This window comes from Theropithecus gelada, chromosome 19, assembly GCF_003255815.1.
Source record: "Theropithecus gelada isolate Dixy chromosome 19, Tgel_1.0, whole genome shotgun sequence".
NCBI lineage: Eukaryota > Metazoa > Chordata > Mammalia > Primates > Cercopithecidae > Theropithecus > Theropithecus gelada.
The window spans coordinates 35,178,555-35,194,233 of record NC_037687.1 but is presented as its reverse complement, the minus strand read 5'-3'; the positions used below and the strand labels follow the sequence as shown (position 1 = coordinate 35,194,233).

Below are 15,679 nucleotides of genomic sequence, written 5' to 3'. Positions count from 1 at the left end.
TGGCCCGTCTGGGTCAGATCTACTATTGCACACCCCCACTCTCCTAGGTTGGGTGGGAGAGGGAAGCAATGAGGAGGATCTCTGAGACCCTATGGTAGGCAGAATAATGGCCTCCAAAGATATCCCCATCCGAATCCCTGGAACTTGTGAATCTTTTACCTGACACCACAGAATGGACTTTGCAGGTGTGATTAAATTAATGATCATGAGATGGGGAGACTATCTTGGATTATCGGGGTAGGTGCCATGTGCTCATAGTGTCCTTTATAAGTGAAAGAGGGAGGCAGGAGGGTCAGAGAGATTTGAAGATGCTGCACTGCTGGCTTTGAAGGAGCCAGGAGCTAAGGAATGCAGCCCTAGAAGCTGGAAAAACTAATGAAGTGGATTATCTCTTAGAGCCTCCAGAAAGAACTAGCCCTATGGGCACATCCACTTTAGCCCAGGGAAACTGATTGTGGACTTCTGGACTGCAGAACTGCAAGATAGTAAGTGTGTGTTTAGCCAGGCATGGTGGCCCGTGCCTGTAATCCCAGCACTTTGGGAGGCGAGGTGGGTAGATTACTTGAGACCAGGAGTTCAAGACCAGCCTGGCCAACATGGTGAAACCCCGTCTCTATTACAAATACAAAAAGTCGGGCATGGTGGCAGGCGCCTGTAATATCAGCTAATTGGGAGACTGAGGCAGGAGAATCGTTTGAACCCAGGAGGCAGAGGTTGCAGTGAACCGAGGTTGCGCCACTGCACTCCAGCCTGGGCTACAGAGCGAGACTCTGTCTCAGAAAAAAAATAATTAATTAATTAATTAATTAAGGCTGGCCGCGGTGGCTCAGGCCTGTAATCCCAGCACTTTGGGAGGGCGAGGTGGGCAAATCACAAGGTCGGGAGTTTGAGACCAGCCTGACCAACATGGTGAAACACTGTCTCTACTAAAAATACAAAAATTAGCCCAGCATGGTGGCGGGCGCCTCTAATCCCAGCTACTTGGGAGGCTAAGGCAGAAGAATTGCTTGAACCTGGGAGGCAGAGGTTGCAGTGAGCCGAGATCACACTGCACTCCAGCTCAGGCGACAGAGCGAGACTCTGTTTCAAAAATAAATAAATAAATAAACGCATGTCCTAAATAATTAAGTTGGGGGTATTTTGTCACAGCAGCCAGAGAAAATGAATAGACCACCAACTCTGCTGCTGTCTGACCAGGTTTCTTCCCTATGAGGCTGGGCTGTGGCTGCCCAGTGACTCAGTACACTGGTCCCAGCCCCTGTGGGTGACATCGGCATGTGGGTGTGGGCAAGAACTGGTCTGGGAAGACACACTATGGACTCCCTAGTATTCCTCCTCTGGTTCCCACCTGGAAGCAGCAGCTTACACCAGAGCTAGCTCTAGACAGTCCTGGGCCCAGGGTGCATTCCCAGGTTGCCTGGGTCACCTGCAATTCTGACACTCCCTTGTTTGGCACCTACTGTATGCTGGTATACTGATGCTGAGAACACACGTAAACAAATCAAACAGGAGCCTCCAGCCACGTAGAAGTCATATTTCTCTTTGGAACATGCTGGGTGCCCATTCCCAAAACACAGCACTCCATCCCAGAGTGAGGTGAGGCAGGATGCGGGGGTGCAGGGCCTGGGAGGAAACAGAAGCCCCAGGTTCAGTCTGCACAGAGGATAGCTGCCATCTTCCCCCATAACTAACCCAGGAAGGCTTCTGGGAGGAAGAGGACAGGAGCCCATACACCACCTTCCCTGCAGGCTGCTGTCTATCGGGAAGGCTCAGGGTTCACCTTGAGGCACAAGAAAGGAGGCTGAGCAGGACAGATGGAGCCCTGGAGGAAGAACTGCAGTAACTGGCACCAAGATACTAATCGGGGGTGATGGGGACTCTGGTGGCCAGGGAAAGGGACTAGGATGCCTCTGGCTAACCAAGGAGGTCCAGGACTCCCACCCCCACCATTGTCTGCCTCTGTGTGACCCCTGGGGTGACCTTGGCCTCTCTGAGCCATGATGAGCTCAGCTGCACCACAGCATATTGGGAGGAACCTAGAAGCCACGACCCAGGGGGAAGTGGAGGCTCCCAGAGCAGTTTGGGACTTAGGATTGCGGCGGGTGCCAGTCTTTAAGACTCAAGTTCCTCCCCAGCCCTGGCCAGGCACCCTGCTCCTTCAAGTCTGAGCCCCAGCCCCAACCAAGTGTGCAGGATGGCAGCTCTACACCCAGGATCAGCATGTAGACAGCTGGAGCCCACCCAGGCCCAGCCTGCAGGCAGTAGAAAACAAACTCCACAGATGGACGGAGAGGTGGGACATCCCCCCTGCAATGGGCCAGTTGGGGAGGCGCCATAACCAGGGAATAATAGCCGCAGCAGCTCTGCCCTCCAAAGATGGCTGCCACCTGTGGCCAGTCCGAAGGATGAGTGCTTCGGCCTCCGGTGCTGGTAAGGACGCTCCCCCGGCACTCTGTGGTGAGGATGAATGGGGGTACTCCCAGCAGGACCCGTTCAGGGATCCGTGTGGGGCTGCCCCTGGCTGGGCACCTGCATGGATGTCAGTCGGGGGTGTCCACAGCTGGACTCCTACAAGGGATAAGGATCAGGGATGCTTCCACCTGCACCCCCACGGAGTAGGGGTTCCGGAGCAGGAGCAAGCCCTAGCAGGACCCTTATGGAGGTCAGGTCAGGGCACCCTCCGCTGTACAGCCACAAGAATGGGGGCCAGGGGTGTTCCCAGAGGATCCTTGTGGGATGACTGCAGTGTCTGCTCCTTGAGAGGGTCCAGCCCCACGATGACAATGCCAACGATGCTTGCCCCAGGCCCCAGCCTGGAGAAACAGGTAAGTGCTGTGTGCCCTGCTAAAGGCCCCAGATAACACGGAGGTGCCAGGCCTGGCGGCAGGACTGCAGTGCTGGCGCTCTTACTGTGGGCCCCACGGCCTCCTCGCACCCCGTGGCCACGGGGCCCAGCCAGGGCCAGCCTCTGTGCCCCACGTGCCGTCCGATCGCGTGTCCAGCGTCCCCTTGTTCTCCGCCGGATCCTCGGGCCCTGCCTGGGGCTCCAGCGCATCTTCTGCAGTTCCTGGCAGTGTTGTGTCTAGGTCAGGGCCCGTGGGGCGTGGCGTCCAGGCGGGGGTCCAGGGCACCCCCGGCGTGGGCCTCGGCGGGAACCAAGAGAAGCCTGGCGCTGGGGCGAGCGCCACGAGCTGGGGCCGCGCGGGGCCGGAGGAGGTGGCGTGCGGGATGAGGAAGAAGATGTAGACGCCCGAGACCACGAGGCCCGCGGCCACCAGCACGGCCAGCGCCACGGCCGCGTTGAAGACCCAGGCCGGGCTGGCCAGCGACAGGCGGCGCGACAGCGGGCGGCCCAGGCGCAGAGGCGGCGGGGGCGGCGGGGCGCGGGCCTTGCGCGGCCCGGGCGGGGGCGGCGGCGGCCGCAGGTAGAGGAGGCCGCGGCGCCGGTCGAAGCGCACGGACCCCTGGCGAGAGGGCGGCGCGCGCGCGTCGCGGGGCAGGAGACCGGACTGCGTGGGCAACGCGGGGAGTCCGCGGCGGGGGGCCAGGCGCGTGGGTGCGCGGCACACTGGACAGGCCACAGCGTTGCCGCCGCCCGCCGTGGCCAACGACAGGCGCGCCAGGCACTCGAGACAGAAGACGTGGCCGCAGTCCAGGCGCTTGGGCAGCTTGAACACGCCGTCGAAAGACGACACGCAGATGAGGCACTCCACCGGGGAGGCGGGGGACAGGATGGGGCTGGAGCCTGGGCTGCCGTCCCCCTCCTCCTCCTCCTCCTCCTGGTCCTCCCCTCTGCTTGGGGAGCTGGGACCCGAGCCCTGGGGGGCCCGGGAATGGCGGAGCCAGAACGGCCGAGGGCAGGGCATCGGGACGGACCTGCGAGGAGAGGAGGTCAGGCAGGGAAGAAGGTGGTGGAGCATGGAGCGGGTTCTGAGCCCACCAGGGAATCCAGGGAAGACTGAGGACTGTACTTTAGAGAGGATCCCCCAGTACAGAGCAGGACCATCCTGAGAAGGGTATAGTTACCTCCAGGAGCAGGGGAGATGGGGAGGCCCGAGGCAGAGACTGGGGATAGGAATGGACCCACAGGGGACCAGTTCCTGAATTGGAAATGTAGACAAGTTGAACACGGAGATGGTGAGGACTCCAGACAGGGATGGAAAAGACCTAACCCAGAGAGGAGCAGAGATATGCAGCCCTCAGGAGCTCGGGGGAGAGAACCTGGAGGACCATACAACACCCCAGTGGAAGCGACATTGACACCTAGGCTGGGAAAGGAACTCTGCTGAGAAAGGAGCCAAGCACAGGAGCCAGGGGGCACCCACAGAGCAATGACAGACCCCAGCCGGCCTGTGGGACCCTTCCTACCTGTGGACGCCTCCTCCCTCTGGCCAGTGGCGTGTCCCTGCCTGTTCTGACCGTTTCCGGCCTACCTGCAGCTGGGCTCAAAAGTACCCTCCCAGGGGGAGGGTGCTCATCTGGGGCCACCCCTCCAGGTCCCAGGTACCCGCTGGACCCGTTTGACTGCCTGCCCCGCCCCCTGGGCCAGCGCCATGAGGATGAACACCAAGCCTGCTTTGGCCAGATGATGGGGGCTGTGGAAGGGTGGGCTTGGGCCCACCCCACCCCACCCTTCAGAACCTGATGAGTCTTCTACCAGAGTCACCAGCCTGTGGCCCTGGGTGGGTCCCGACCTGTCCCCAGCAGCCTGATGACACTGCATGGACACTGGCGGAAGGGAACCCGTACAGCCCACGGAAACCGGGTGTACAGGCCTGGGCTGCAGCCACAACCAGTGTGGCCGGGGAGGTAACCAGGAGTGCAACCTAGCCAGGGTGAAACCAGCCCACACTCCAAGAGGAGGGCAAAGCTAGAGATCTGAAATCAAGTGGCCCCAACAGCTGAACTTCCCTGCTCTCCCCAGGGCTACTTCAAGGTGACAAGCCTCTCAGGATGGTCTTGTGACTACCCAGACCTCACAGGCACCCAAGCCACCCACCCACCCAGACCACAGCAACATCTCACACGCCACGCCCTCAGAAGTTATGGACAACCCCATCTCATTTCCAGTACCTGCTGGGACACTCCAGGCAGCCTGGCCTGCTTCCGGTGCCCCACCTGCTAGCCCTGGGGTGCCACAGTTCTGGGTCAGCAATGCTTCCAGGTCCCCACAGGCAAACAGGTCAGGAAGGTGAGCAGCTCCCAAGGCCACCAGGACTATGCCACCCACACCACCCCCAACGCAGACAGACAACGGCAGAGGTGGGTGGGGCTGCCCCAAAGGGCAGACAGGTTTATTGGGCAGCAGCCTGGAAAATCAGCGGTTGGACTTGGCCACACGCTCCAGCTCGTCCTTCTTCTTAATGGCATAGGAGTTGGAGGAGCCCTGCAAGGAGACAAACAGCTCTGAATTCTGAAGGACCCCCACAAACACCGAACTTAAGACCCCCCAACCAGAGTGCCCTCACCCACCTTGGCAGCATTGATGAGCTCATCTGCCAGGCACTCAGCAATGGTCTTAATGTTCCTGAAGGCAGCCTCACGAGCGCCTGTGCACAGCAGCCAGATGGCCTAGGGAGAGAGCAGGGGTCAGGCAAAAAGGACAGACTGCGGTCCTCCCAGCACCGTGGGCCCACCCCCAAGAGATGCTGTCAGCCATGTCACCCATAGGTCCACTGAGACAAGAGGTAAGGGGAGGTGACATCATGCCAGATTTGCAATCAGACAGAGGGTCACAAGATCAAGTGTCCAGACACACACACACAGGCTGAAGTTGCATCCCCAATGACAGGAGATTGAGATCCGTCTCAACAGCAAACTGCTAGCTGGCCAGGCGCGGTGGCTTGCGCCTGTAACACTTTGGGATGCTGAGGCAGGAAGATCACTTTGGCAGGGAGTTTGAGAGCAGCCTGAGCAACATGGTGAAAGCCCACCTCTACAAACAACAAGAAACCCAACGACAACAAAAAATGCGGCCAGGTGTGGTGGCTCATGCCTGTAATCCTAGCACTTTGGGAGGCTGAGGGGACAGGATAATTTGAGATCAGGAGTTCAAGAACACCCTGAGCAACACAGACTCGATCTCAATTATTTCTTTAAAAAAAAAAAAAAAAAAAAAGAGGCAATATATTTGCTTTTAACTTGGACCCGATTGACAATGAGCCACTATAAAGGGCATTCTGGGCACAGATGCTAAATGCAACAATGACTGATTTGACTATTCTATTACTGTTAAATTCGTTCCTGGGGGTGACGATGCGAGTAGGTCATCTTTGTTAAGACACCTGCTGTGTTCAGGGGAAACACAATCGGAATATCTGCAACTGATTCTCAAACTATCCAAAAAAAAAAAGAAAAAAGTACATATACACACACAGTGTAAAAATATACACCCAAAGGAAAGACCTCTGCGAAATGTGGTCCAGAAGAGGACCCAGAGCCTGGATCTGCCCCTATGCAGGGTGGGAATCCAGGAAGGCTTCCTAGAGGAAGTGATGCTGCAGGTAAAACATGTAGGCAGAGACAAGCCTTCCTGCCCCAGGCAAGACCCCACCCACTCCCATGGCTGTGTCCACCTTGCCACGTGCTAAGCCCCAGGCTCACCTGATTCACACGGCGCAGTGGGGACACGTCCACAGCCTGTCGTCTCACAGTCCCGGCACGTCCAATGCGGGTGGAGTCCTCCCGGGGACCACTGTTGATGATGGCGTTCACCAGGACCTGCAGAGGGTTCTAGAGAGAAGGGGGCTATGAGCCTGACATCCAGCCCCATGCATTCCTCCCCCTTCCTCACCCCTAAAACAAGAGTGACCACACCACACAGGGGATAAGCCTGGCATACACACCGTGGGGCTTTGGGATGTACTGAGGGCACAGCCTGCCCTCACCAGGCCACAGAGCCCTACCTCGCCTGTGAGCAGGTGTATGATCTCGAAGGCATGCTTGACGATGCGCACAGTCATCAGCTTCTTGCCGTTGTTGCGGCCGTGCATCATCATGGAGTTAGTGAGGCGCTCCACAATGGGACACTGAGCTTTGCGGAAGCGTTTGGCGGCATACCGCCCTGCACTGTGAGGCAGGTACTTGGCATACTTCTCCTTCACTGCTATGTAATCCTGGGGCAGCAGGGAGCAGGAAATGAAGGGAAAATGGTCAGGAGCAGCATGGGTGTTGGCCAGACACCAGAGGAGAAATCGAGTACCCATTTCGGGTAGTCCAACAGCCGTCTGGGACCCTGGTATGCCTCCCCAGGGGACTTGGATATAAGCCCCATCCACCATGAGGAAAAAAACCCTGAACAGGTGACTTTACCAAGTCGCTAAAAAGTATACTTTCTTTATAATCAAAGAGTGGGAATCTAAGGAGACTAGATTTTGGACCAGATAATTGTTTGGGGGGCTATCCTGCACACTACAGGATGTTTAACAGCCATCTAGTATGCCACTGGCAATCCCCCGCCTTTTTTTTTTTTTTTGAGACGGAGTCTCGCACTATTACCCGGGCCGGTGTGCAGTGGCGCCATCTCAGCTTGCTGCAACCTCTGACTCCGAGGTTCAAGCAATTCTCCTGCCTCAACCTCCAGAGTAGCTAGGATTACAGGCGCCTGCCACTATGCCCAGTTAGTTTTTTTGAGTGTGTATTTTTAGTAGAGACAGGGTTTCACTATGTTGGCCAGGATGGTCTTGAACTCCTGAACTCGTGATCCACCCGTCTCGGCCTCCCAAAGTGTTGGGATTACAGGCGTGAGCCACTGCGCCTGGCCTGTTCTTTCTTTTTTTTTCCCCCTTGACTGAGTCTTGCTGTTGCCCAGGCTGGAGTGCAGTGGCGCGATCTTGGCTCACTGCAACTTCTGCCTCCTGGGTTCAAGTGATTCTCCTGCCTCAGTCTCCTGAGTAGCTGGGATTACAGGCACACGCCACCAAGCCCAGCTAAATTTTTTGTACTTTTAATAGAGAAGGGGTTTCACTATTTCGAGCAGGCTGTTCTTGAACTCTTGACCTCAAGTGACCTGCCCGCCTTGGGCTCCCAAAGTGTTGAAATTACAGGCATGAGCCACGGTGCCTGGCACCATACCGGTCAGTTTTCACACCTAAAAATGTATCCAGACATTGCTAAGTGTCCCCTAAGACAGGGGACCATAAGAGCTACAGTTTTTTTGTTTCTCGTTTGTTTTTTGAGATGGAGTCTGTCTCCCAGGCTGGAGTGTAGTGGTGCAATATTGGTTTACTGAAACCTCCGCCTCCCAGGTTCAAGCGATTCTCCTGCCTCACCTTCCCAAGTAGCTGGGACTATAGGTGCACGCCACCATGCCAGGCTAATTTTTGTATTTTTAGTAGAGACGGGGTTTCGACACATTGGCCAGGCTGGTCTTGAACTCTTGACCCCTGGTGATCTGCCCGCCTCAGCCTCCCAAACTGATGGGATTACAGGCATGAGCCACCGCACCTGGCCGAGAACTTTTCTGTTTTTTTTTTTTTTTTTGAGACAGTCTCACTCTATCACCCAGGTTGGAGTGCAATGTCGCCATCTCAGCTCACTGCAACCTCCGCCTCCTGGGTTCAAGCAATTCTCCTGCCTCAGCCTCCCAAGTTGCTGGGATTACAGACATGCGTCACCATGCCCGGCCCAGTTTTTTTTGAGATGGAGTTTCATTCTTGTTGGCCAGAATGGAGTGCAATGGCATGATTTCAGCTCACCCCAACCTCCACCTCCCAGGTTCAAGTGATTCACCTGCATCAGCCTTCCAAGTAGCTGGGACAACAGGTGCGCACCACCATGCACGGCTAATTTTTATATTTTTAGTAGAGACAGGGTTTCACCATGTTGGCCAGGCTGATCTCAAACTCCTGACCTCAGATGATCTGCCCACCTCGGCCTCCCGAGCGCTGGGATTACTGCGCCTGGCCCAGAACCACAGTTTTAAAACAATCATTTAACAAGCCTTCTTATACTTACATAGCCATCCCCCCATAAAAATCTAGAAAAATGCCAAAAATTTAACCCTGTGTATGTACAGGGGAAGAGAGGAGCTATGAGTATTCAAAGAAGACTGCTGTTGATAGCTCCATTACAAAATGTACCCAAGGCCATTCTATCACTTGCCTCTTAGAATATATACAAACTACCTGTTTCTACAAATACAAGGAATGATGGGAAAAGAACACAAGACACTGAAACTCTCAGTACTCTTTCATAGTCTGGCTGCAAGAAAAAAAAACTCACAGTCTGGTGAAGGGCATTCAGGCAGGGCTTTCATTATGCAGCAAAAAATTGCACACACCAAATTCCCCAGCAAGGGTTTGGCCCAACAGTGGAGCCTTGCACAGGTGTTTAAAATACAGTGAACTCCTGTTGATGTTTATTTCCCTAGCGGAACAGGCACCTAACAAATGTTTAGTAGATCAAGGAGTTTGAGGCCAGCATGGCCAACATGGTGAAACCCTGTCTCTATTAAAAATACAAAAATTAGCTGGGCGTGGTGGCATGCACCTGTAGTTCCAGCTGGGGAGGCTGAGGCAGGAAAATTACCTGAACCTAGGAGGCAGAGGTTGCAGTGAGCCAAGATCATGCCACTGCACTCCAGCCTGGGAGACAGAGTGAGACTCTTGTCTCACAAATAAATAAGGCCAGGCGTGGCGGCTCATGCCTATAATCCCAGCACTTTGGGAGGCTGAGGCGGGTCGATCACCTGAGGTCAGGAGTTCAAGACCAGCCTGGCTAACAGAAACCCCTCTCTAATAAAAATACAAAAATTAGGCCGGGCGCAGTGGCTCACGCCTGTAATCCCAGCACTTTGGGAGGCTGAGGCGGGCGGATCACCTGAGGTCAGGAGTTAAGAGATCAGCCTGACCAGTATGATGAAACCCCGTCTCTACTAAAAATACAAAAATTAGCTGGGCATGGTGGCATGTGCCTGTAATCCCAGCTACTCAGGACAGCAGAATTTTGTATTAAGTTTTGCAACTGGGAAGTGTGAGCTGTCTTACTTTGTTCCTACTCCATACAGTTTTACACATACTCTTTTTCTCCCCTCCCCATCAAGGCAGGAGAATCGCGTGAACCCAGGAGGCAGAGGTTGCAGTGAGCCAAGACTGCACCACTGCACTCCAGCCTGGGCAACAAGAGTGAAACTGTCTCAAAAAAACAAAAAACTGGACATGGTGGCAGGCACCTGTAATCACAGCTACTCGGGAGGCTGAGGCAGGAGAATCACTTGAACCTGGGAGCCGGAGGCTGCAGTGAGCTGAGATTGTGCCACTGCACTCCAGACTGGGCGACAAGAACGAAATTCTGTCTCAATAAATAAATAAATAAATAAATAAATAAATAAATAAATGTATGTTTGTGGACCCCCTGAAATAACCCATGAAGGAAAGATGTACAAGATATTCAGAGTGAAAAACAAGGCTGAATTATCCATTAGGTAAGGTGTCTAAGTCCCCTGACATCTTTACAGACAACAAAAAAGTTTTCATTCTTTCTAAAACAAAAGGTAGCAGGTTTGGTGGCATGCACCTGTGGTCCCAGCTAGTTGGAGTCTAAGACAGGAGGATCCCCTGAGCCCAGGTGTATCGAGGCTGCAGTGAACTGTGATCATACCACTGCAGTCCAGCCTGGGTGTCAGACAGCAATCCTATCTCGAAGATAAAACTTTAATGATTAAAAAAAGAAAAAGAGGAGGAAAGTGAATAAAGTACAACCCAAATTATATTCATCTTTATACCAATGTAGTCACAAAATTTAATTTCAAATATTTTCTTTTAATGGAGGAAGGGCTCACAAAAGTGAAAGTTCCTAAGGCCCACAAAATTCTTAATGATGCCTTGGTGGGGAGGGTAGAAAAAGGGTATGTGTAAAACCGTATGGAGTAGGAACAAAGTAGGACAACTCACACTTCCCAATTGCAAAACTTAATACAAAGCAAGAAAGTGTGGTACTGGTGTAAGAACAGACATATAGACCAATGGAATACAACTGAGAATCCATAATGAAACCCATACATCTACGGCCAGCTGATTTTTGACAAGTGGCCAAGGCCATTCAATTGGGGGAAAAAAATCTCTTTAAGAGATGGTATTGGATAACCAGATATTCACATGCAGAAGAATGACACTGGATATTATGTATTTTACTACAAAAACAGTAACAAAAATACCATATGTGAGATGTGATGCTCCTTCTGGTGAAGGAGTCCTCTCCTGACAAAAGTTGTAGTCATCTCTGAACAGGACGTAAGAGCGGATGTGGTAGATGTGGTGGTCAAGGAATCCCTTCTTTACCTGTTATGACCTCTATTCTTGACTTAGTGGCACATCAACAAGTTTTGATGTGTTCCTTCCTGGAATAATCTCCGCCCCCAGCCGGGAAGGCCAATCACAAGTTCCCCTCACCTGTAGAGAAATGTCATTGATCTGCACATCATCGGTGCTCCACTTCCCAAAGAGCTTGATGTCTGGGGTCTCTGCCACAGCTGGTGCCGCTGTCTCCCACTCGGTCATCCTGGGACAGGGTGATGACAAGAAAAAAACGTCAGAGCCCAGCTAGCATGGAGCAGAGGTGCACCCATCCCCAACTCTGAGGCTAGCCCCAGAGCTGATGAACTGGGGAGTCGCAAAGGACCAAGACAGGCTGTGAACGTGTTTTCAAGCACTCGAAAAATTACTCAGCTGTCAGCAAGAAGCATCTGTCTTTCACCTAGAACCCCTGGGCGCAAGACTTGGCAGCCCACCAGTCAACAGCTGCTGCATTGGGACCAAGGTATAACGGCTCAGCAGATGCCAAATGTCCTTACATTGCATCGGCTGTAATTCAAACCACAACCTCGCCATTCACATGGTCTTTGACCCAAGTTAACATTCTGCCTCGGACTGTTTCCTTGGCCGTGAGGTGGGACCGCTATATGACATCAAGGACCACGGTAGGTACTGCGTGGCACAATCAACCCAAAGGTTTCGATTCTTGACCGACAGTATGAAGGTTCTAGGGGCTGCTATTAAGGAAGGAAAGTTACACAGAGCAGAAGAGTGCACTGTGTGCCTAAGAAATAGAAATTTCCTCTCAGAGTACAACTGCATAGTCCAAACCAAAATCCCCAAGCCCCGCTATGGGGAAAAGGTAGAAGCAGCGAAGCACCAGGAAGAAGTCAAGAGTAACTGGTACCGCGCCCGTTTCTTCTACATTTTTTTTTCCAGAGACAGAAGTAAGATCTAATGAGAAAGGCCTAGGTCGCGGGGTACTATCCCGGAAAGACCATAAACCGTCCCTAGGATCCCCGGCCCCGCGGCGGTCTCACCTGAGAACACAGCCTGAGCGTCTCTGTCGCTCACGGAAGACCACGCGCCGCCCTGGCACAGACAGGAAAAGGCCGCCCGCCGCGGGCCAACGCTTTTAACTGGGAAGAAAACTTCCGGGTCAGCAGGGGCGACGCTTGCGTAAAAGGCCATCATGTCCCTAAGGACCAATCCGGAGGAAGGATGTAGAGGAACCTTTTGGACTAGAAGAAACGGGTGCAGCGCAAGCGCATGCGCAGTTGCAAAAGCGGCCCTAGAAGCGGGTCTGGCGGATGTTGGCTACCCCGTACTTGCCCTGTCTTGTGGGCGCCTGCAGAAGCGCAGAGATTTCCGTGAGGCCAACGCCGCCATGTCTAATAAGTAAAAAAGTCCGGCCCGCGCTCGCTTCTTTGTTCAGCTGCTGACCTTAAATCTCACCTGTCGCGGGAGTAGCCAGTTCAGTTCCCTCTGGCTCCTCTCCGCGGCGACAGCCGCCTCACAGGCACGCGCGTGCTGCGGACCTGGGTTGGCGGAGTGGGGCCCAGCGGTCACCGCCACTCCACAGGTCCGGGTTGCCGCGCGCATGCGCCTGCCCATTCGCGGCCCCTCCCCCACCTCCCGACCTAGGAGCACCACGCTCGAGTCCTGGGTCCCAAGCCTCTGGCTGCGGCTTTTTCCCAGGGGGACCCTTCCTGTCATACCACGCTGGGTTCCCCCACAACCTCCGCGCCCTTCACGTCTGCTATGCAGGAATCGCGCCCGCGAAAGAGGGGAGACCGCCGGCACGAGGGCCCGGGGTTGCGGCGGCTGGAGCAGCGCTACCCGCTCGGGGTGGAGCACGGAGGTAGCCTACAGGCTACGTGCAGTGTCCGGGAGGAGGGGGTCTGCAGGTCGGGGGCCTTTCGTGTTTGTCCTTGCGTCCTGCACGGCCGGGGAGCCCGCGCGAGGGCTTGCAGCTCTCTGCCCTCAGGGCTCACGTCACGAAGCGCTCGTGTCTGCAGACCTGGCTCTCAGGGGTGCCTCTTGAACGGGCCGACCTCTCCGAGGGCCAGAAACATAGGTTTTTAGCCAAAGACTGAAAGGAGGGATGGAAGATTAAGCCATGAGATGAAGGAGATTATTCCCGCCAGCAAACAATCCGCTGACCCCCCTCACTTCTGTCCCTTCCCCCAGCTGCCTCTGAACAGGTAGGCCCTCTGAACAGCTCAGCCCTGGCTGGGCAGACAGCGAACCCTCTCAGAGGGCCTGAGCTATTGCGTGGGATTGAGGACGTGGGTCTTCGACCCGGGGTCCTCATCCGTGCGTGGGGTTGGCACGGTAGTGAGCGCCCCAGCTCACTCTATTCACTTGGCCACCCTGGCAGCCGGTGTGTACAGTATGCCTGCCCATGACTCCTTCATATCCCTCTGCCTGTCCCAGCTTGTTAGACCTAGTCTCATGAGCAGAACTGGGTTTCCAGAGGTAGCGACCACTGTTGACTGTATGTATGCCTGCAGCACGCATAGACGTGGCCTTCACGACGCCAGACTCTAGGACCACCTGGGGCCGCCCTCTGATGCCCACCTCTGCCTCCAAGGGGGTATCCCTCCAACTCGGGATCCCAAGGGCCCAGCCACTTGACCCAGGTCCTAGGGCTATGCCTGCCCTCTACTCCCACCTCTGAGGCATGCACATAGCAGATGCCCAGCAGCTGTGTTTCTTCACTGCCTGCCTGTAAAGGCTCTTCTTACCCCAATCCAGGGGCATTTCTGTCTGGCTGCTGAGGACTCCCTACAGTGGGCCCCTTGGACTATGGTCAGTTACAGCTCAGGAAAGGACACATGCCCTGAAGCTGTCCTGGTCAGGGGGTCAGCCTCTGGTGAGGGGCACGGCCAACTGCCACCACCCAATGGCCTTTACCCCTGCCCTCCATCCTGTACGGAGTAGCAGCCTCGGGGCTCTCACTGGGGTCTGCGTGGTTGCAGGAGGGGCTAGGTGGGCTCCTCCCTGGTCTTGAGTGAGGGGCATGGGGGAGTGCTGGTTGTAGGGAGGGTGGGAGCAAACAGGCAGCACTCATCAGGATAGGTTCAGCCCACCCCTCTGAACCTCTTTTCCCCTTCAGTGTGGAAAGGAGAATGCAATCTCAGGCAAGGTCAATGTGAACTCTGTGGCCTGGCCACCATGGTCACTTAATAATGGACATCTTTATAGACCTCATGAGAATGACCCACCATGCTGCAGAGGGCAGGTGCCCTCAGGTGTGGGGTGGTGAATACTACAGAGCCAAGACTCATGCACCCGCCTGCCAGGCCCAGGGTGGTCCTCCCTCCCCAGGTCCCCAAGGTGCTAGGGTAAGATGCAGAATATGACCTCAGAGGTCTAGGGCTGCTGGTGCTGTGTTCTTCAGACTGGATGAGGACCCCAAGGACTCTGCAGAGATCTACCTCACTTCTGGTACATTGTGTCCATCCTGAGTGGCCCCAGACTGGAGTCCTCACTTCTGGGAAGGCACCCTCTGGGCCCTGCTGGGCCACCTGCCCACTCTCCAGGCAGTCACTTTGCCTGTCCACCCTACCAGCCACAGTCCTACTGTCAGCTGATCTTATGTCCTTGTGATGGCTCCTTTTTTTTTTGGAGACCGAGTCTTGCTCTGTCACCCAGGCTGGAGTGCAGTGACCCAATCTTGGCTCACTGCAAGCTCTGCCTCCCGGCGTCACGCCATTCTCCTGCCTCAGCCTCTTGAGTAGCTGGGACTGCAGGCGCCCGCCACCACGCCCGGCTAATTTTTTTGTATTTTTAGTAGAGACGGGGTTTCACTGTGTTAGCCAGGATGGTCTCGATCTCCTGACCTCGTGATTCTCCCGCCTCGGCCTCCCAAAGTGCTGGGATTACAGGTGTGAGCCACCGCGCCTGGCCATGATGGCTCCTTAATGCCCTTACTGGCACTTTGGTTGTCTGTTGAAGTCACCAACCTGATTATCAACTCGTTTGGAGTGCGCTGGATTCAGTCCACCCAGTTGCCTGGCAGAGCCAAGCCTGGCCCTGCCATATCCCAAACCTGATCTTGTGCCCATGGTTGATCCTTCATGGGCTACTTTGGCCCAGCCACTGTCTGCTTCCATGGGATGCCCACCTATAATGGATTGAACGGCAGCCCCCAAAAAGATAAGTTCATGCCCTAGTACCCAGACCCAGTGAATGTGACCTATTGGAAAAAAATCTTTGCAGATGTAAATTAGTCAAGGATTCCAAGACGAGAGCATCCTGGATTAGTGGGGTAGACCCTAAATCCAATGGCAAGTGTCCTTATAAGAGACAGAAGAGGGCTGGGCGCAGTGGATCACGAGGTCAGGAGATCGAGACCATCCTGGCTAACACGGTGAAACCCCATCTCTACTAAAAATACAAATTAGCTGGGCGTGGTGGCAGGT

General features: G+C 54.8%; 2 protein-coding genes across 3 annotated transcripts; both read right to left on the bottom strand.

Annotated features, from left to right (window-relative positions):
• Nucleotides 1-2,906: 2,906 nt before the first annotated feature.
• Nucleotides 2,907-3,866, bottom strand: RNF225 (ring finger protein 225). The gene has a single exon (XM_025368897.1). The coding sequence runs from the start codon at nt 3,864-3,866 to the stop codon at nt 2,907-2,909; it is 960 nt and encodes a 319-aa protein (XP_025224682.1).
• A 1,397-nt stretch (nt 3,867-5,263) lies between these two features.
• Nucleotides 5,264-12,585, bottom strand: RPS5 (ribosomal protein S5). 2 transcript variants are annotated; one of them, XM_025368898.1, is made up of 6 exons: nt 12,293-12,585; nt 11,391-11,499; nt 6,906-7,115; nt 6,604-6,732; nt 5,473-5,571; nt 5,264-5,386 (listed from the first exon to the last, which is right to left on the bottom strand). In XM_025368898.1, the coding sequence occupies exons 2-6, from the start codon at nt 11,496-11,498 to the stop codon at nt 5,318-5,320; spliced, it is 615 nt and encodes a 204-aa protein (XP_025224683.1). In that variant the 5' UTR covers nt 11,499; nt 12,293-12,585; the 3' UTR covers nt 5,264-5,317. The 2 variants fall into 2 exon arrangements, with proteins under 2 accessions (XP_025224683.1, XP_025224684.1); XM_025368899.1 differs by having other exon boundaries at nt 11,391-12,585.
• Nucleotides 12,586-15,679: the final 3,094 nt, after the last annotated feature.

What these genes read in the sequence shown, in the direction of transcription:
- RNF225 (XM_025368897.1), bottom strand. Translation starts at nt 3,866, where the DNA reads ATGCCCTGCCCTCGGCCGTTCTGGCTCCGCCATTCCCGGGCCCCCCAG.
- RPS5 (XM_025368899.1), bottom strand. Translation starts at nt 11,498, where the DNA reads ATGACCGAGTGGGAGACAGCGGCACCAGCTGTGGCAGAGACCCCAGAC. An exon ending in CACTGCGCCGTGTGAATCAG is followed by an intron (nt 5,572 to 6,603) that starts GTGAGCCTGGGG and finishes CTCTCTCCCTAG; the next exon opens with GCCATCTGGCTGCTGTGCAC. An exon ending in AGCTCATCAATGCTGCCAAG is followed by an intron (nt 5,387 to 5,472) that starts GTGGGTGAGGGC and finishes GTCTCCTTGCAG; the next exon opens with GGCTCCTCCAACTCCTATGC.